We start from the raw sequence: 21,932 nt of genomic DNA on the forward strand, positions 1-21,932 counted from the left end.
ATCTTTACGATGAAACCTACGGTAGATAGCTCACGCGACAACCCCACCGATGAATATTAATTGCGCATATGCGGGGCTCAGGGGATTTGTGCCCCTGGGCACGCCTCGCTTTGCAACGACCCCCTTTGATGTCAACCAAGGTATGTGCCACTCTTTAATGAGCGATGTAACTGCGAGTCACGTGGCCTAACTGCGAGTCAGTAGGCGCGATTTGGCGTTCTGCTTGACGATTCACCTCTGAATGCTCTCTCCCTCTCTGCGCAGGTGATCATGCAGGAGGTGGTGATGGAGGTGCTGGTGGTCGACTTCCCGGCGTTCGCCGAGCGGACCGTGTTGGCCAGGGGGGCGCTGTGCCTGCTCGTCTACGCGCTCAGCCTGCCGCTCTGCTCCGGGGTGGGTGTGCGCACGTGTGTGCGTAGGGGTGGGGCAGCTGTCGTGGCGCCCTTGCGAGAACCCTCGTATGTTCTTGGCTGCGGCTGTGCGTTACAAAATCCTACGGGTGATCGAAAGTAATCCAGAGCCCTCCAGCGTGGTCTCTTTCGTAACCTGATTGTTTCCTTTTGGGCGGTAAGATCAATCAATCAATCAATCAATCAATCAATCAATCAATCAATCAATCAATCAATCAATCAATCAATCAATCAATCAATCAATTCCACAGGGTGTAACAGATCGCGACGCTCCATTTTCCTCTTCAACACCAATTCTGCTGCGCGATTTTCTGGACATCTAACATAGGCGCATTATAGGTGCAAGGGACGAAAGTAATGCGCAAGTACGGCGGAAGTAGTGCTATCTACTACAGCGTAGATAGCACGTAAGGTGGCAGGATGCGAGGAAAGAAAGAAAAAGAAAACATGAATGAACACAGCAAACAGTGTGAAATAACAAAGTGGGATCTAGCGTACACGGCGTCGCAGCTAAGTTAGCCTGGATTTCAAAAACAAAACAAACAGAAAACACAGGATGAACATTGCGATTAGTGAACTGATAGCTAAGATTAGTTACTTATAAAACAATGTTACTTCTGCTGAATTTACGTTTTATCTACTTTACAGCTTCATTTTATCGAAAACATTTACTTTTATTGTGTGCGAAGCAATGGCACTCGCGTGGGCATCTTCTTTCTTATCGAAAAGAACGCGCGAGGAAGCACGACATTCGACAATTTTAGCCTGTCCGCTTAAGTATTAATCTGCGGTGGCTTTTCTACATTTCCTGCGAGAACAATCCTAGAATGTAGAACAACGACAAATACAAGCCTGTTGCACATGCTAGAATAAATGTGAAGTGATGCTTTTGTGAAGCGGACAGTTAAACAGCGTGTAAAGTAACTGCGCTGGGTGCATTTGCGTTTACTTTTATTCTACGCAACGTGGGTTGTCATCCACTGCTTATCTTCATGCACTGCATCGGTGATAAGCTAGGCCCACACCAAATCAGTTTGATGGAAACTCTGAGACGTCGACGGCGCAAGGTAACGGGGACGAAAGAGAAGTGTGATCATTGTCAGGGAAGAATGGTGAGAAGAGGTGTATGGCAGCGAGAAGTGCACGTATGAGGATAGGTTTAGGGATTATGTAGCTCTTGTAACACAGCGGTGTGTCTACTTATTCCGGAGGATTCACTAATAATGGTTATGTCACATATACCCAGTGGCACTTATCTAAGGGCCCGAAGAATGGTAGGATGTTAGAAATTTAAGAAAATGAAAGAAGCCTTTGATTATTACGCACTATTCTACTAATAGATCCATATGCTTCAGAGATAGCTCTGACCTGAAGTTATACGTCCAGATATTATGTTGTGATAAGTTGTTTGATTACACAGAAAAAGAAATGCGCTCACTTGGCAATTATTTGTCCGTGAGCATTCACTGCCATGCACGCCTCTTTGCTAGATCTTGCGAACCTTAGTGGCATCGTGTATTTTAAGGTTGTTTTACACCTATAGACCTGTCCTTTTTTGTTGTTGTTGCTTGTGTAAAGAAAGTTCTGTCGTAAAAGGGCCCCAGAAGGATGCAGCTTTGGAACCCGACGGTTTCCAGGTGAAGTCTTTGATAAGTGCAGGCGCTATGCTATATGCACTGATAATAATTAGACCCCGAACCGGTGCTGCAAAATACAAGACTTTGAGCGGGGCTGCAGCGGCAATTTGAAATTTGTGTTGCTATTTGCCTTTCATTTTAGGTCCTTTTTGGACTGCTAAGCCTGCGCTTACTTATACCAAGCTGCCCTAACCATAAACTTACAAGGTTGTTCTACTAGAAGCTTCAGAGTTCTGCCAGTATCAGTTAATTAGCGGCCCAGCCTAAATGCAAGCGGAGCACATGGCCAGTATCCCGTATCGCGGCATAGCACCCTCGAGACCATGCGCGTACCGTCCAATCTTGAAGGCTATTCTAATGCGATTACGGTTTTTGAATGTTAACACGTTCCGCATGAAGTTGTAGTACTGCTTCCCATTTCATCTTTCTTAATCATATTTTAAGTAGACAGGCAGGAATAGGTGGTCGTCTGATATAGCGTTTTGGAGGCAGACACTCCCAGATGTAGCCCTGAAAGCATTTTTATGGTGGAAATATGAGCTTCTCAAGTAGTATTGGCGGCAAACAGTTTCTCACGAACACTCTTAAGTGTACGGCAGCATTGGAAACCCAATTCATCGCCAATGCAGCGACGCTATACACGTTATCTTGAAGCCTACTACAGCTTCGAACCAGGTGCACTGGTTTGTGTCTCGTCCTTCGATTGCGCTGGAGAAGTTCGATGCAGGTAGATTTCAGTTGAGAATTGGAACTGCCTGACAGTGATGTGTATACAAAAACCTTGAGTGGCATCTTTATTTGCTCTTGCAGGACGCCGACGTCGGTGATATTCAGAAAAGTTTTGCATAGGAACTCAAGGATGCTGCGATATTTCAGGCGACTACCGTATTTGTTCGAAGATAGGCCGAACACGTATATAGATTGCCCCCTATATACTGAACTTGGCGAGAAATGAAAAATAATGATTCGGTAGATAAACGTGGAAGCACGCCTTTTTAGGAAACGAGAAAACTTGAACATGACACACCTTCGTTTACCGTAAGTTCGGCTGCAAATCTCGCTACTCGATGCCACAAGCGGCATTCTCGTCGCAACTGCCAGAGACGTCGTCCTTGTCGGATGCTTCGCAGGCGTTCTTGACAACCGAAATGACTTCGCGCACGATGCTATCAAGTGCTTCGGATATGCTGCATTTCTTAAAGCCGTCTGGATAATCTCCGCTTGCAGATTCCGTGGGCGCGATGGAGGAACTCCGTTAGCTCGGTACTCTCCTAGCTTTGCTCACGAATATACGGCAATGGCTCATTTCGGGTAACATTATAAAAAAAGGCTATATTCGTATAAATACGGCAAGCGTTATGGTTATCCACATCAGCGTGAACTTAACGACGTTCCGCACGTCTTTACTGGAGCACGCGGAAGAGTAGCTCGGGGGCATAGCATCCGGATACGTTGAATCTCAAGCCACACCTTGAGAGGAGGTTGACTACAGCAACAGTTGGCAAGCGGTTATGTGGAGGAAAAAAAAAACTAGCGCAACACTCGAGTGTTGGAGTCCTGGAGCAGACTCCAGGATCAACTCGCCACAGTGCGTCAATGGCACTCAGCTTCTGAGCACGACGTTCCTAGTAGACGCGGCGGCAGCATTCCAATCACGGCGAAAGAAAAAAAAGAAGGAAAAAGGACTCGTGCGTTTTGATGTAGGTGAACGTGTAACAACCTGAAGTGGTCGCCGCTTAGCCCGAAGTCATTAATTACAACGTCCCTCATAACTGTGCAGTTTCGGGGCACTATAGCTTAGAACTTAATTTACTCAATACTCAAAGGAGCAGTCGCTTAGACTCTTGATTATTACTTTGTGACTCCGTTTGAACTTCCGCCTAGATATGCTTTGCAGATCAGTGATATTAGAGAAGTTCTCAGAATACTTCAAGCATAGGGTGCTCTACACCGTCATATATATATATATATATATATATATATATATATATATATATATATATATATATATATATATATATATATATATATATATATATATATATATATATATATGTTATGTGCGCTGCTTACTTTCAGGTGGGGCCGTACCTGGCCGGCCTGCTGGACGACCACTTCAAGGGGACGCTCTACTTGCTCGTCAACCTGGTCGAAGTGCTGGTCGTCACCAGGGTCTACGGTAGGCGCGATCGCCCGTGTGGGACTCTGCACCTGGCTGGGGGCAATTCAATGACGCGCCGGGTGGCAGATGGCACTTGGCGAAACAACGACACTACCTGTGGAAATGATGATCTTAGTACTGCCACACCACCAGGGAAGCCAAGTAGGCTGGATCGAAGGCGCAGCCGTTTATGACGATTATGTGAAGGTTAGGAGAGGTCGGTAGATCGCACAATGAATGGCTAGTTGACAACGTCTACTCATCCTTCGCTCCAGTCGCTGTGCGGGGGTTGTAGCGTTCTACTGTTCAGCGAAAGGCCAGGGTTCGATTCCCGATCGTAGAGGCACCGGACATATATTGAAGAAGGCGAAATGCAAGAACGTTCATGTACTTGTATTTAACGGGTCGCAAGAATAATTCGCACTTTGTACTACTGCGTATGTATTGTTACTTGTTAACATCGTTACTTTCGGAAGTTGGACCCAGTCAATGAATTGACAATCAATCAATCAATCAATCAATCAATCAATCAATCAATCAATCAATCAATCAATCAATCAATCAATCAATCAATCAATCAATCAATCAACCAATCAATTGGCTGTTCGTTGTGCGCAATTCTATCCCCATGCATAGCGCGTTTGCGCGTTGCATGGTAAGTGTAGCTATCTACGTCGTCAGTGTATAGCATTTTAGAATAAATTTTCCTGATTAACTGATGTTTTTCCGTGGGTCTGCGTAAACGTACGTAGGAGGAACTTGCTGTATACGAGTAGAACCGCACATCAGCGGAGTCAAGCTGCTCGTCTGGATGTACTGCTTCCTCGCAAAAGGAAACGTCCAGTTTCACATTCCATGGCGTGACAGAACCTGATCGAGATCTCTCGAACGAGCAACGCTTGCAAAGCGGAAAAATTCACTTTAATATTGATGTCGACATCCTCCCGCCATAAACGTTTTGAAACGTTCTTCGCGGAGTCTGTCTGATACCGCATGTACACATTAGTCGCATGTTTAACGAGAGCGATTCATATTATAAAAGAAAATGAAACCTAAAGTCATCATATCGTTCTACGCCGGCTAGAAATATCGCACAAACAACCAAAAAGCCACTCATTTTCTTTCCCAAATATAGTGTGGTGAATGTCTTCGAGGAAAGATTCTTCAACACGCTCTGTGCGGCTGTCCTGGCTACACTGTGCAGCGACGATCGCTCGCAACTGCGCTATAGCTCGCTTTGGTCACAAACCATCATCAAAACTAACCATTTTGGAACGCCCACCTCGTCAGCCATCAAAGGCTCTGCTCCAGTTTCCAAGAATAGCCGACCTACGCAACCGGCTGTAGCCTGTATTGGTGTCCATTTTGCCGCACGTGATCCTTTGCTGTCGTAGTGTGCCGTGATTGGGAACGGCGGTGATCGGGTTTCGGTCCTCTCTCTCTCTCTACTTACTTCGCACCTTTCTGGGTCCCCTTCACCCTTTCCCAAAGTGTAGGGTAGCAAACAGATTTCCTATTCTGGTTAACTTGCTTGCCTTTCTCCTTTCTTTCGTCCCCCCCCCCCCCCAATCTTAACATGCAGAGGGTTGTAGGGGCCTGTTGCGGGGATGACGTCGGTAGTACGTCGTTTTGGACAACGACGACGCATGAAAAGGAATAGGCCATGTCTAAAAATGTTTACGGGCGCAAAAACATCTCTCGTGACATGGATTTCCCCGTCTATGTGTTTCACAGTCTTACTGCAAAGTTCTGCAGAACGCAACATAGCCAGAGTTGCAGATTTAAACGAAACTGCTAGGTTCGCTAGCTCTCGAACCAAGGATGAAATTCATCAGTGCGCGATTCCAATCACAGATGTTCGGCGTATTTACATGGATGTGACAGAACCGAAACGAGGCGTCTCGTTGGGATCAGATTGCCCTATCACGCTCATGTCCGTGCGAGAGCCACCTCAAGACAACTCAGTTGTATTTCGAGTAATTTTTTTAGCATGCTGACATGTTACGAACAGGAAAACCCACATTTAGTTTAAATTACATAGCTTAAATGCCATGAATAAATAAAAATATTAAGACGACCATGTCTGAACAAATAACATTTCTGCACGCACTCAAAACTTGTAGCGTATGTCATTTGTGAACCAATTTCTCTAAGTATAAATATTGCGTTCCAATATAAAATGTTTCCTAATTCTATAAAAGTAGCTGAAGTCATTCCGATATTTAAGAATCCTTTCTTAAATGCTTTCTTCCTTTCGGTATCCTTTCTTCAATTAGTAAAGTGATCAAAAATTATAAAACGCTTGAATACCCACAACAATTTAATTTACTGAAGACGTGCCAATTTGGTTTTTGCGCCGGAAGCAGCACTAACCTTGCCCGGCTTTTTCGAACTTACTCAATCAAACGCTCTATCGATTCAGGATGCGTGGTTGGCTAAGTTTTCTGGGAATTCTCAAAGCCATGTGACACTGTACTGTAGTTACCGCTGCACCGAAAGGCTACACAATGGTTCTTCGAAGACCTCCTATCAGCTGACATCACGTGAATTTCACGGAGAATAGGCATCTGCAAATATCGTTCCGCAGCACGCGACCGGCGACACATTGTCGTGCCGGTTCGAACAAGCAAGTGAGGAGGAAAGGCTCGCCGCGTCCCCTTTCCTCCTCGTCCGATGAAAGTGTCTATATCCACTTCGGGATCAAATGGCATAAAAGTGTTAAACATATTCTTGAGTACGTTGATCAAGGCAATTTACTGGCTATTTGCGTCATCAAGACACAAGATGCTTCGAATCTTACTAAGATTCCAAGAAGGCAAAGTTCTCGTCATCGGGTCTGGCCATTTTGAGCTGGCAAGTGCATACAATATGCGCTAATGATCCTGTCTACTAAGTATTACATCCCTATGCGCATCGCGGAAAGCGCGTAAGGTTCATACCAAACACCGCTTGCCCTTCTCCTTGCGGGCGCCGCCTTCCCAGCGCAAGAGTCGACGCCAATCCCGCAAGTGCGCCTCGGTGTGCCATGACGTCACTACTAATGCTACTAATGAACTCATTTGAAAAATTCTTGCGGTAGAACACACCTTAGAGGGCACGGAACAATTGCTATGTGACTTGGTGAAGCGCCTTTTAAGGTGACTCACAACTCGCTATACGCAGTTAGCCACTTTCTCAACAAGTTACCAACACTGGTCCATTACTCTCAGGTGTGCGTCGCCTGGTCATCGACGCCCAGACCATGACGAACATGACGCCCAACATCGTGCTGCGCACTGCCTGGACCGCGGTGCTGCCAATCTCGCTCACGGTGAGTAAAGCCCATATGTTTATTAATCTTAATAATTAACTAATTTCGTGAGCACAGTTGCAGGGTTGGGACAAATGTAGGCAAAAAAAAAATTGGGCAGTTTCACGCAAAGGACGAATCACTGAGAAGCTATAGCAAGGATTCACGGCGCGCTCCTCAGAAGGCGTTCCGAAATACTCGAGGGTGGCATGTCGGAGCGACACGGCACGTGAGGTGACTGCTGAAGTGCAGAAGAAACAGTGCCTTGACAGCTATTAGGCGTCTCACAATGCTAGCGTGATGGGCGCCCCCTACCGGCGTTTCAGGCATCGCGCCTCAGTGATGCACGAAGTGATTGTATGGTTTGAGCTTTTGTCAGCATTTGTAGCCCGAAGGGCAGTGTACGTTCAGCTTGGACGACTGGGTGTATGCACTACGGTGTTACACGTACAGAGTTGCTAAGCGGGAACGCTAATGGGTGTCTTAGATTATGAGTCCCTAACAATCACGATCTGCCCGAAGCGGTGCTCTCAACCAATGAGCGTTGCGCACGCAGCGTCTCCGGCAGTCCCGGACTGTCCGGGACGACAAATTGACAACGCGATGCTCATGACCAATAGTAGGGGACATACCTCTACCCTGGCTCCACTGCAGAGTCGATTGGGAGATGCATGTGGGTGCGTCCGCTCGGATTCCTCGTTTTTCTTCCCACCAAAGGCACTGCGTTTCTCTCGCGTCTGTGGAGGCCTTCTAACCCTCGACGCGTGGACCGCGCATGCGTACCGATACTGTGACAGCACGACGGGTCTTACCATAGAGTTCGTACAATTGATAGAGGGAACTATGGCGCCAGTGTCTACGAGAGCTGCATGGGAATGATGGGAAGTACATGGATTTACCTAAACTTCGTCCTTCTGGCTTCAATTGGCTTCGTGACTTCGTAAAGCGATCATTTTGAAGAAAGTACTCCGTTATAGGTATTAGAATATACATTAATAAAATTGTCCGATGGCAACATTCAAACACGTCCTCTAGCACAGAAGCCCGATTACAGCAGCATTACGCCAAGGAAGCATGGACAAGCGGAACCGCTGCAGTTAGCAGCGATTATGCGTGCTTGTAGTCTTATTACCCACTGCGTTAAAAGAAAGGTATACATTGCTTTGAAAGTTAGGCCAATTTAGGCCCCGAGAAAGCGTAACAAACGAAGCCACACGAACGTCTGAAGCTCCAAGCACAAAGATCAAATACCTGTACTACCCGTTATTCCCATGGTGGCTGAACGATCGCAGCGCCATAGTTCTTTCTAGTAATTGTAGGAAACCCTGGGGCCGACGGCGCTGCCAACGGCGACTTAGGGAACGCGCCTTCAGGGTGCCGCGTAATTGCTCTCGCAATAAAAGCATAAAGACTGAGTTTGAACTCTCGAAACTCTCTGATCTCCAAGGAACGCATCGGAGTGTGTGCAGTGCATTCCGAGGAATCTATACTAAAAAGAATGTTTTTAAATAAAATCTTTGTAATAGAGTTACTGAGCGGGCAAGGTTTAAGGTACACTGGGCGGGTTGGTACACGACAAAAGTAATAACGCAGACCAAGACAGGGACAGAGGAGCCTCAAGCGCAAACTTTTTGCAGGTTTTTATTGGGAAGATATAAAGTGGGAGTATGTCGCCATGGCTTTACCTACGTTTTTTCCTTGTGGCCGATTTCTCGTAGGTGTAGTAAGGCCATGGCTGCTGGACACGCACATTTCCTGTTAACCTTCTGCACATATATTCCCTGTCGTGTTTCCATTAAACATTTGTTGAACATTAGCGCTTGTGCACTTCTGACCTCCTCTGTCCATTTCTTGGTTTGACTTACTAATGACTATTCATCCTCATTTCTTACTCAACTCTCCCCGTCAACCTACGCGAGGGCGGCGCAGCAGAGCTGCATCTTAGTTCTTTTGCGGCGCGCCAATGGAATACCGGTGGCGCTCCCTATATTTAACGCGAGTTCACACCCTGACGAAGATCTTCGAGAGCAACATTTCAGCAGCGACGGGATAGGCCGCAACGCGCGAACAACCGCCTCCTCCTCGTCTCGGTCCTTCAATTGCGCGACTTATTTCCAGGCACGGTGTGCTTCCAGGTCACGAACTAGACCAGGAATTGGCACCGCTAACTCTCAACGTATACGCGACAGAAAACTCACGTTGTGACGGCTGGACAGCTGCGCGAGCCTGCGTCACGGGCGGCCTTGCGCATTCTTATTTACCAAAGTGACTTTTCGAAGCCTCGTATCGTTTTTTTTGCGTTTTCGCGCACACGATAACGCAATCGCGTACGCTCAACACACCTCGAGGGTTCTGTTGGACTCCCTGCATAGTGCGTAAAGTCCTCCTATAAGAAATGTGTGACCGACGGTGGCATCGAACCTCCTCTATATTCCAGTCCTGCAGCGCAATGCTCAAACCATGCCAATGTGTGCACAGGGTGGCCAGGTCTTTTCAAGCTGTTTAAACAGATTTTACTCCTCGTCTTCCGCAACATTGTTGCAAATAAACTCAATTCAATTCAATTCAATTAGGCCGCGATCGCACATATGCCTTTCTCGTGACAGTCTCGCCCTTTGAAAGGTCTGGCACGTGCGTCAAGGGGCAGCTTCTTGCAGTCTTCCCTCTTGACAGCTAGCGCTTTGAGACTGTGTTAGACAGCAGTCCTCGCGATCGGCCTACATATCTGAGCTGCCGACATTGCCTCCATACTGGGTGAGCTGGGTGAGGTTCCCCTATAGTGCTGTCTCATTAGAAATAGCGAGGCGTAGCTGGGGCGATAAAAAGTGTGCGTGAAGCTTCACTAAGGTGCACACGAGCTTGAATCGTTAACAGCCCCTAGCTTTCTGTCGGACGAGCGAGGTTCTTAAGAGAGTTGGAAGTGCCGTTTTATTGCGATAGCAATTATATGGACACTCGGTGCGCATTCTCGCCGCGGCGCCGCCATCCTCGTCTTGCTGCTGTAGTATCGACGGCGTATGGCAGAAATTGGAAGGTGTCCACAGACTCGGGAGTGTGTTTTGGCTGCAAAAACGACGAAGCGGAATGACTGCGGTCAAGCCGAAGCCTGGGCCGCTTCGGCTTGACCAGTATTCGGCACAGTGCTTCGCCACAGTGCATACATAGTGCCTGCTTCGCCACAGCGCATGAGCACTGTGCGCGCACATATTCGCGCTGATGCTGGTCAGCAGTGTGAAACCGCAACGTGCCACATGCGCATGTGTGCTGTGCTACGTCGTGTGCGAGCGGAATCGGCGGTAAACGTGAAGATAAATCCGTCTCAACCTTTCATTTGGCGCTGACAAGCGCCGACACTTTTCCGTCGGTTTCATCTCGTGTATCGTAAAGGTGTCTTGCCTGTAACTCTGCTGTCACTGCAACTTCGCTATTTTAGAGCGCCGCTCTTAGGCGCCCGTTTCTGCGGCGAGCGTCAGCGTCGGTGTCCCTCGGCGTTCCACGGCGTCCTCGGCGTAACCGGGCGAACGAGCACAGCGAAGGATGAAAGAGCGAATGCAGAGCGCAGCGGGGATTTAAGGACGGCGATAGCGAAGAGAGCGCGAGGAGGCAAGTGGAGGAAAAGGGTATGACGAAATCGCGAGGACAGCGTAGTGCTGCTCAAGACGGGCACTGCATGCGGCGACATTGGCTACGGGATGGCGCCAGAGGAGCGTGCGTCGTCTGTTCACCGAAGACGCCACCGATACCATATGCGGAAACAAAGCGCTGCATGAGCGGGGTCTGTCCGTGGGGGCTGCTGTGACTTGCGCTCACGCGTCTCTCACATGCTGCCTCTCGCAATCTCCCAAATAGCGAGGCAGTCGCTCCACACTTCGCTTCGTTTGCAACGTGCCGCACGAGACAGATAGTCCGCGCCAGCCAATATGTCGCGAAATAAAAACACGTGTAGAGCTCCCCTAAAATGTCGCATTAGGGAGTATCTTAATCGTCGGTAAATCTTAAAGGGAAGCTTTCTTCGCCTCTTCTCCCGACTTTTCGGGCGCTGCTTTCATGGTCTTGCCGCGCGTGCAGCTAGGTTTCTTGCAATACCACCATGTGGCGCTCGCCACCGCGCATCCCGGCTGGCGCTGCCGCAATTAGTGTGTATCCCACGTGCTGTGCTTGCTTTCCTATGCGACAAAAACGCAGCTCGTAGAGGTAGCGCGCTGTGCTGCGAAAGCGTGAACATTACAATCGTCCATAGCCTGATGAAGGCGCTTCGAACTGGCGTCTCAACAGCGTGCTCATTACGCATGCAGAAGGAACATGTAAACACGCGCTAGCAAAATGGTTCCAAAGTGTGCACTCAGCGTCGAAGACATTCACGCCCGAAAGAAGCGCCGCGCGGAGCAGGGGGCGCCTTAGCTGCGCAGCTAAACATGTTGCAGACTACGCAGACAAACAGCAGTGGCGCACGCAAGGTAACGTTTTGCATCAACTCACCACTCTCGCAGTGGACTAAACGCTGCAGAAATTACACATTCACCGCCAAAATCATCGCTAATTATCATCAATAAAAGCAAACAGCATACAAAGCTTCGCTTACATCGACTCCCACAGTGCATGGGATCCGCCAATTCTTTTCACAAGCTGTCTATTTTACAGGGCGCCATTACTCCTGCGTATCAGCAGTTGTCTCGCGCGCTGCGTCACTGCATGTTGCCTCCGCAAATTTTTCGCTCTATAGAGTTTCCAATGCAAGTTACTGGAGGAAACTGTGGCGCTAGTGGGGCGCCACCGCTAGGCACGGTGGTTAATCCAGTATGCTAATGAGGTTATTACCAGAATTTTCCAAAACTTCGGCCTTTTGGCGTGCTGTGTGTTCTCGTTGTCACGTTATGAACTTCCCAACATTTCGAAAGATACGAGAGGCTACCTTTCGGTACTCTCGAAACCCCCATTTTTGAAAGTTCGGGCAGGTTGTCAGCTGACGTAGAAGGCCACTGTTGTAAGAGGTAGTGAACTGGCTTCCCTTTATGCTGAGGAGCACCATGGGCTGCGCGTATGGTACAAAACTTCGCCAGCGTGGTGACAAACCATGAGCTACCCATTAAATGTGCTTATGTATCAAGCTTGATGAATGTTGAAGGGCCTTTTTAAATGCCATATGAATTAGACTAAAGGAAAAAAAAACACCATTGATACATTTTTGGGCGTTTCGAGCATTACACCCTCTGTTACCTTGTCTCTGGACGCTGAATAGATAGCAGGTTGAAATGAGAAAAAGGAAATGCATATTTAGGTACTCAAAAGATATACTAGGGTATATAGTCCCTGCGGGCAATAGAACCTAACCGTTGCCTCGTACGTGACCGCCATGCAGCTCGCACCCATAGACATCGTTTTCAATTATATGGACACTCCAAACGCATTTATGCCGTCGCCGTGAGGTTCTGTGTAAATTCCAAGGGCGAAAACACCGTCGCCGGGCGCCTTGCGCTGTATGTGCAAGTGAAAGTGTGCGAAGGGAGCCGATGATCACCGTCTCAGTCTCGCCCTCGCGAAAGGGACGAAAGCGCAGAGGAAGCAAGCCGTCTTCCGTCGCGCGCGAGGCACTCAACGATGCGAGAAAGAGGGGGAGGAGGGGTGGTGGGCGGCGTCCTACTCCGGATGCAACTGAGCATGCGGCGGCTGCTCGCAGTCGTGTGCGGTCGCGCGGCCGTATTTTGAGAGCGATCGGCTCTGGGGGCAGAGTCTAGGTGCCTCGGCGGCTCGTAGTTTTTTGCGTGCTGCGTGTTCTCGGCGCTCAATTTCCATTGAAGCAATAAACATCCCGAAGACCACTTCACTCGCTGCTGCTGCCGCATTTCCTCATGACAGCGTTTTGACAGCGAGTGTCCGCGGTCATCGAGTAGGATGTGTTCATGTAAATTTGCTGTGAGCACTGATTCCATTCTTGTAAATTTAGTGAGCAGGCGAACGTTTACAAGCTGATATGGCCGACAAAAGTGCTTTCATTACTTCGTGTGGCTGTCTGCTAATTTTCATTTCATTTCATTTATTTGTTGTTTGAGACATACAGCTGTCTCAGGTGCTGCAGCAAAAGGCAGTATTCTTGCCTGACAAAGGCTGCAGCACCCAAAGCATGTTGACACTCTGAAGCAAACAGCAGCACAAGTATTGCAATTTTCGAAATGTGATAACATATCAAAAACGATTAACAATACGAATCTCAATCAGAACATGCTAAAAAGGAAAACAAAACAATAACATTGTGGTACACAAGGAAGTTATACAATAAAGCAGCGAAGAAAATACGTTCTAACAGATTTCTTGAACCTCAAGCTTGATTTCGTGGTTTGTAATTGTTCCAGGATTGTGGGATTATTGTTTAGTAAGGTTGATATTTGAAAGTGTAATGCCTGTTTCCCGTAGTGCGTGCGAGTAAGCGGTATAGAGATTGGGTCATGTCTGAGATTATACGGAGTTTCTTTAGTGGCGAAGGTCTGAATAAACTGTATGTGATCAGCTTGACGAAGACGGAACGCCTCGAGCGATAGTTTATGCAAAAATAGGTGGTCTATATGGAGTACGCCAAGCGTATCAAAAAACGGTTTAGTGTGTGCAAGAACAGGTAGGTTAAAAACTGCGTTTACGGTTTTTTTTGCAGCCTATATAATGACATATGGTTAGTTTTGGTAGTAGTTCCCCAGACCAGAAGGGAATAGTGTAGACGAGAGTGTATTAGTGTGTAATATAGCTGTTTCTTTAAATTCATTGGAATAAGATGCTTTAACATGTAAATCATTCCCGTCGCTCTACGAATGTCGGCTCTGAGGGTCTCCACATGAATGGACCAATACAGGTTTTCGTAAAACCTTATGCCTAAAAATTTTACGCACTTTGTATTTTCTATAATGCGCCCCCCAAAATTTAACTCGTAGTGACCCATCAGCTGCTTTGCTTTAGGCCTAAATATGACGTACTTTGTTTTTTCGCAGTTAAGTTGTATCTTATTTGAATTTAGCCAACAGTTGAGGTCCCCCATCCATCTATTGGCTGCATTAAATGCTTCTTGAATGTTATGATCAGAGAAGAAAACGCTGGTGTCATCTGCATACAAAGTTATGCACGGTGTGTTTGGGATGTTAACAATATCATTGATATAGAGAAGAAACAAAATTGGGCCTAGGATTGAGCCCTGAGGAACACCGCAGTTTAAATCAAGAAGTTGGGACTTGGAATCTTTTAGGCAAACAAACTGCTTACGGGAGCTGAGATACTTCTTAATTAAAGTATATGCTACACCTCTTATGCCATACCAGAGTAACTTTCGGAGCAAACTATCGTGATTAATACAGTCAAAAGCCTTTCGGAAATCCAAAAACACTCCAATAGTGTAAGTCTGTTTTTCAAAGTTCTTAAGTGGTCTTTCGCATGCAAAAGCGCTTGCTCAGTAGACTTTTGTTTCTGAAACCCGAATTGTGCTGGTGCTATTGCTTTGTTTTTTGTTAAGTGCCCAACTATTCTTTTCTTGAAAATGCGTTCAGGGATTTTAGAAAAGATAGGAAGAACTGAGATGGGTCTGAAATTACTGAGGTTATCTGACGCACCCCCCTTATGCAGTGCCACTACTCTCGCAATTTTCATGAGCACGGGAAATTCACCAGTCGATAAGACGAGGTTGCAGATATGCGAAAGCGGGTGACATATTACTTGCGCTACGCTCTTTATAGGATTTGTGCTTATTTCCTCCGCTCCGCATGCGCAGTTACTCTTTAGTGTAGATATGACGTCTGCTATCTCGGCTGGGCTTGTTGGGTACAGGAATATAGTGGGCATATCAGAACATCTATTGTTTGCTTCGCATCGGCCTACAGGAGCATAGCTACACTGCACTGCAGAAACCTGGAAATGCGAGTTAAATTTTTTGGCTAGGCATTCCCCTGATAATGTTATCCCGTCGATAACTATTAAAGCATCGAAGCAGCGAAGCATCGATTGCTATTGCACATCGATGCTTCGCCTTTCAGGCAAAACAGTGACTTCTTTTTTTCGCAGGCGCTGGCAATGTCAAACGTGCTGTACAAACCAGGCTCGTCGTACGACGAACACATCTACCCTGCCTGGGTGAAAGACTTGGTCCTTGGCTTGGCTCTGGCGGGTTTTGGCTTTGTGCCAGCCTACGCCGTGGCCTCATTCGTGTCGAGTAGATGGGTGAGACCGCTCAAAACATGAACGAGCATGTGCGGACGCTGAACTAATATCTCAGAAAAGTCGTGATACATGGCAAGTGTTATCGATTAGGTCGGTACGAAAAGTAACTAAATTATGAGAAAAGAAACTACTAAAATCGTTTGACTAGGTAGTGTCCAAACACAGCGGCCTGCGACTGTTCCCAAGAGTAACAAAAACAGATCTCGAAGGCGACACTTTTGCATGCTGTTTGAGTCGGTGCATGCAACAAGGAAATAATTAGGGGAGAGCATCGCGCCACACGATTGCAGTCAAAGGTATGGTCCCAGCACGCAATCGTCACCTCAGAGCACGTGATAGGTTTTAGTCCACATTCTCTACAGTTACGGCTAGAGCAGGGCACGAGGGCTTCTTTTTCGTATTTGCAGGACTGCATTGCGCATGCGTGAGTTGTGAGAGATATATCTGGGGACTTTTGCTTCTCGAAAACTGCCTTTCCCTATTGGGGGCGAGCTCCGCCACTGGAAAAGCTGGCGCCACCGACGGCGTGACGCGGCATGAGGGATCACGTTGACACAGCGGCCACGTCGGCGCGGCTTCGGAAGCGCCGAAGCGAGCTGAAAACGAAAGTTTTAAGCCATACCTGCGCCGCAGTTCTGATTAAGTGGAGAGGCTTCCCTCGCCTTGGGCGTCTGCTTGACAACATCTGAAAGCACTATAATAGGTAGTGGCTGCCTTTGGATGCATGCAGCATGATAGGCTACTGCTCGGTGCCGCAGTGCCGGACACACGCAACGGAGCCCGGTGTCAGCCTTATTCACACGTAGCTGCAGGGAAAGGAGCTGCGTGAAGCTTGGCTCGCGAAACTTAGAACAGGAAAACAGCCATCGGCTACAACTCGGATACGCTGCAAGCACATACGCGAGGAAGATTTCTGCTACGGCGCCGGGACTGCGGTGTTCGGGAGTAGCAGAAAACGCGCAGGCAGAGCTCACCCGCGCTCGCTGCCCGTCTAATGTCGTGACGGTTTGGCGTATGAACTTGTTGACGCTAGATACTGGCAAGTTCAATGGAACGGAAAGGGAGCGGTAAGATGCACATTAAAAAAGGCATGGCATATGGTCATGCTTGTGTTTAGAATTAATGCACTGGATTACGAAAACGCAGCAGCGGAAAATCGCACGCAGAGAATACCGATAAACATATAGTGCGACGCAAGTTGAGAAACAATATCGAAACGTCCAAGAGTTTAGAAAAAAGAAGATTGGAATCGTCGCGACCGCACCTCACAGTTGCCGTAGGCGTGGAAGTCTCTATAACGAAATTATTTTTGAAGAGCTCTGATAGCGTCCACGCAACAATGGTTGCTTGTGTACTGTCAAATGCTGATAATCTGCGGCCTAAAGCTCACAGCATGTTGCGAAAACGCGCTTACAGCGAAAGCAAAACATTGTGTGCGGACATGCATGCAGACGTGCAGGTGGTCGCTGCGAACCCGTGCGATCGCTGCATTGAGGCTTCATTCTCTGATGCTCTATTCGGTTATATAGACAACCCACTAAAAGAACATATTTCACATAGCTTTCTCGCATCGTTTGCCTACCTTTCACGCAAGAAGCCGGTTCGGGAAACTCCATCGCGTCTACCGCGCGAAGTGGCATTTGCTGTACGTATTCGGTTAACAGATAGCGTCTGTAAACGATTCTGTGCTTTCAGTTTGCACAAGATTATTATTTCGACACTAAGAAACTTCCATTTTGAGAGTACTTACAGAAATGTCCAGGAGGGTGGCCGCGTGGTGTTCTTATTGAGCGCCGTAAGCGAAACCTATGAGGAGCGCGCCGCATGATCCCTCATAGTACGCGAGCGAGGCGCGTCCGATAGATGGTGAGTGCGTAAGTCCTTGACCCCAATAGGTACTACGGAGCAGGAGGCGCTTTGCTCTGCTTTTCTCTAGCCAATGTGCACTAGGCGACAGTGGATAAATACTCCGTAATACGCTCCATTTTCGTGTCTCGTCGCGTACTGTGCTCATGACCACGAGGTCCTAGGTTCGATTGGTGTATTCGATGGACTTCTTTTCCTTTTTTTTCTTCTAAATATGATTTGCAGCGCTGCATCGAACGTGCGCAAGTGCGTGACTGCGCCGCGATTGTGACTGCTGCACTTGTACTTGAGTGTTTTTCTGTGCCTGTGCAAGGCTGTTTAATTTGGCATATATTCACGCGATACGATGTCGCGAGCAGTTGTGGTGGCTGCAACGCTGCCAGAATGCAGCCGATGAAACAAAGGCGTTTCGCAAGTAAGTCTTGGCGTCTGTCACAACCCAGTGTTACATACTTTACCACCTTTCGAATTCTGCAGAACATGTTGTTCTTTCCTATGCTTCACGACCAGGTCTGGAATGAAGGGTTCCTGCTAACCGGAGCGGAGCAACCCGGCGCGCATGCGGGGGAGGGTAGGGGGAGAGGGGTTTAGGTAGATCTCGCTTTAGCAGGCGCAGTCCTATGAATAATGACACGTTGTTACTGCCAATTAGTTTTAGTGTAAAATATCCATTTGCAGGTTGTACTAAAATTTGGCTGGGTGGCGCATTCGCAGAGCTAGCCAATGTGGCGAGTGTTGTAAAGATGGGCTCCAACCGTCGACGGCCCCGTTACTGACTGTAGTGTCGCTGTCAAAATAGTGAGCGCTGAAGGCACATCGCGAAGTGGTGAACCTTACGTTACGTGAGCCCCAGCGACACGGGACAACCACTGACGACAACAAACTGTAGCTTTGTCGTTACAAACACTGTTTCAGCCGCTATGATGCCGTTTGGACGGAAGTTCCATTAAAAAGGAGCAAAGTGCGTTGTTCTCCGTGGTACCTAAGCAAAGGCAGGTTTCCTTAGCAAAAACCCCCAGCGAAAGACTCCAGCTATTTGTCTGAGGACTTTTGTGTCGGGTAAATACGAGAAAGAAGTTTTAGTGGGCCGGGCAGCCGCACAAGTATACGCATCAGTTAAGAGCTACCAGAACCGAACCAAACATTCTCGGCAGGTGAGCCGATTCTCAGAGGTCACGTGTTTGGGAAAAGCGAAGGGAATGGCTTCACCGAGAGTTCGCTTGCCAAGGCTGGCAAGCGAACTTTTCTTCATGTGGCGCAGGAATTGCAGAGCCGAAAACAGGTCAAAGCCGCCATGTTCTAGATAACACATTATCTCCCCCTTCTCTCGACCTGTCTTCCTTATTCATATTAACGCTCCAAGTCAAGTGTGCGCCTGACTTGCCTGTGCGCGTGTCAGGAGCCCACGATGTGCCTGATGCCATCTATGCGCTGGGGCCCGAACCCGGACGCCCAAGCTGACTGTCAGTACATGGAGAGGCTGCAGCGCCAGGGCGCCACAGACTGGTCTGCAGGCTGGATGGCGGCGAAGGGCGAACCTGCTCTAAACAAAACGGCGCTTCTGCCTTCCACGTCGTCCACACTGTCGCCGCATCCGGATGAAAGCCGCGCCACCGCTGGAGCCGTGCGGGCAGCTGCCAGCGCCCCACCGAGCACCAAGCCTCCCAGACTCTCTTTCCGGGCCACGTAAGGGTTGATGGATCGATTGCGATCGAAATAGCGTGCCACATGTTGGAACAGGGAAATACAAGATGAGCGCTCAGAAATGTGCTTTCGCGATTTCCTGGTCAGAACAATAGAGGCTCTCATAAGTGGCGTGCTACAGGTTTGTGGCAGAAATTACCGTGTTATTGTTATTATTTTTGCTTTCGTCCACCTAAAATGGCCCGCTGGTTTCCCGCTAGTTCCACAGGTGGTAAAGTATAAACCTTTTGTTTGGTTGCTCGATAGCGTTTTGCCTTGTATTCACCCTTTCCCATAACGTAGTCTTCTATAGTATCTTTATAGCATCTTTTATGGTAGGAACTGTCGTTCGTTACAAATTTGTACAAGAAACCTTAGTGCATTCCTACAAGGAGCGTCAGGCTCATTTACTTGTGTTTGCCTCTAGGCAAATTCACATTTGTTACTTCATTGGGGTAGACATGGCGCAACTCTGTGCTCTCTATTGCTCGAATTAAGCTATCATTCTTATCGTGGAGTTTTCTTTGATTCCAACGCACCTTCCACCTTATCACTTGCTCAAAAGTGACAAAAGCTTTTACAAAAACCTTGCGGACCTAAAGTTCGTCATGACGCCTTGCAAACACAGTTCGTTCTACGAATATCCGGAATACCTTGTAGACCATTTTGTACAGTCATTTTGTGCTTCTTAAACTTGATAATGATCATATTCAAGGAGCTAATCACAAACCGAGCGATGGCCACGGTTAGCATGAGTTCATCGCGGTCATTGGCATGCATTTCGAGCACTGAACTGAATCGACGCTTCTGCGCTGGTATGTTCTAACAGAGCTGGCTGACTGTATGGTATCGCAGGCACACATGCGCGCACACACACGGGCGCACACACGCACACGCACGCACGCACACTAAAGCGCACTTACAGTACGCACAAGACGTATTCCCTTGTTGACATCCATTCGCCGTGTCTACTTTTGGCTCTGGTGTTTTCGCCAGCGCGCTCGCTCAAGCAGAGTTGTTCTAAAATAAAGCTTGTACATTTTCCAGCCCTCAACGGGAGAGCCAAGCCAACGGAGGCACTCCCAGTGTAGCTGAACGCCGGCAACTGCAATGACACAATTTCCTCGCCTCGTAGCTTCCGGACCTTCAACTACGATTGTGCGGCCCCCTGACCTTCTCACCTGTAGCATATGCGCTGTTTCCGAACCGCTTCGAACTGTGTGTCTTGTCAGTGTGTGCTGTGGCACGTTGGTCTCAACTGAGAAACATTAGAGCGATAGCTTTAATATTGCTGAAAAACTGTAATTTCACAGAGCCACAGCTGCTTTCTATAGAGTTCGGAAGCTGTATGCGCTTTTATTACTTTTTTATATGTGGACAATTCACTGAATGCGTGCATATACAGGCAGGTCGGGGTGCCAGTAGGGCGCCCGCATTTGCATGCAGTGTGGTGCTTTACCCTGTCACTGGAAAACTGTACGTCACGACACGTTGAGCGGTTCAGTCGAGTATTGTGCATACGTGTCTTCCATGAGGGTGCACTTGGAGTACACTTGGACGAACGTGCGTTTACCGATGATATTTGCGCCCTACACCTTCCTTTTACGCAGGTATTGCTCCACAAAGGCTGGAAATTAACTTGATTTTGTTTATATGTAAAACTATTTACGTGCCCTATGAGGAACTGCCCTTGAGTGCATCTTTTCCTTCATTATCGAGTGAGTAAAATGAATTTATCAAACGTATGCAGTTCGTAGGTTGTCTTTTGTACAGCGGCAGAAATCGCCATCAATGTGCTGCAGTTCGCGCAGGACGCGCCGGCCTTATTTGTCGTTTGTTGTGGGTTTTTATGACGGGATTGAAGGCGAACTTAGAGGAGGTTGGAACTACAGCTTGTTTATAAGCAGCAACACCAAGCATAAACAAAGGCATATTGAAAACCAAAAGCAAGGACAATAAAAACCAACACAGCCAAAGTGAGATGCCACACTTGAACACGTCTAAATACGACGCACAGTCGACGAAATCAGCATCTGCGTTGAAATCGGATAGTGCCAAATCGGTGAGTAAAAGCTGCCGCAAGCATATGTAACTATGTTAATACTGCAAACAGTGTACAGCGCCATTACTTGTACACCTTAGTTATCGTTAGTCTATGCTCTGCGTGTGCCACTGTTGGAAAGAAACAACATTGCGAGACAGGTCTGTGCGAAAGGCAGCATACCACATTAAAGCAGTTGCGGATCGCATTTTCCCCCCATTTACGTTGCTGCTTTTTTTTTCTGTTTGTGTCTTTAAGCATTGCTGTGGGCGGTAATCTCAGCTGTCAAGTGCTGCCCAACAGGCCGTCAGTGCCACTGGCAGGTCCGTTGTTGTACTGCACTGGCCTGAATAAAGATGATATTTGTATTCGCGAAATGCGCTGTCGACGGTTGCATTTGCAATGGAAGCGCTCCGCGGAAATGCATCTCTGCTAAAAATTCCAAGTGTTTTAACCAAACAAGTTCTATCGAAAGCAACGGACGATGTACAACATTATGTAACTAGGCCACCCAACCCCTTGTTCTTCCGCCCTTCATTTCCATTTTATAACGTGCTCTAATGAAAACGGCCACGTTTCTGCTCGTAAAACTATTAATGCTGAGTCAGGTTTTCAAAGTTTCAATGGTGCATGTAGTACAATGTGGCAGAAA

At 47.7% G+C, this 21,932-nt stretch overlaps 1 protein-coding gene across 1 annotated transcript in view; it reads left to right on the plus strand.

The window, feature by feature from the left end:
• Positions 1-21,000, plus strand: part of LOC142558290 (sodium-dependent proline transporter-like) — a 62,421-nt gene extending 41,421 nt beyond the window's left edge. The window contains exons 11-15 of the mRNA XM_075670442.1: positions 265-393; positions 4,127-4,226; positions 7,418-7,518; positions 18,956-19,242; positions 20,287-21,000. Of these exons, the coding sequence (XP_075526557.1) occupies positions 265-393; positions 4,127-4,226; positions 7,418-7,518; positions 18,956-19,242; positions 20,287-20,353 (684 nt within the window). The 3' untranslated portion in view covers positions 20,354-21,000. The remainder of the gene's footprint in view (positions 1-264; positions 394-4,126; positions 4,227-7,417; positions 7,519-18,955; positions 19,243-20,286) is intronic.
• Positions 21,001-21,932: the final 932 nt, after the last annotated feature.

Source organism: Dermacentor variabilis, chromosome 9, assembly GCF_050947875.1.
Source record: "Dermacentor variabilis isolate Ectoservices chromosome 9, ASM5094787v1, whole genome shotgun sequence".
Taxonomy (NCBI): domain Eukaryota; kingdom Metazoa; phylum Arthropoda; class Arachnida; order Ixodida; family Ixodidae; genus Dermacentor; species Dermacentor variabilis.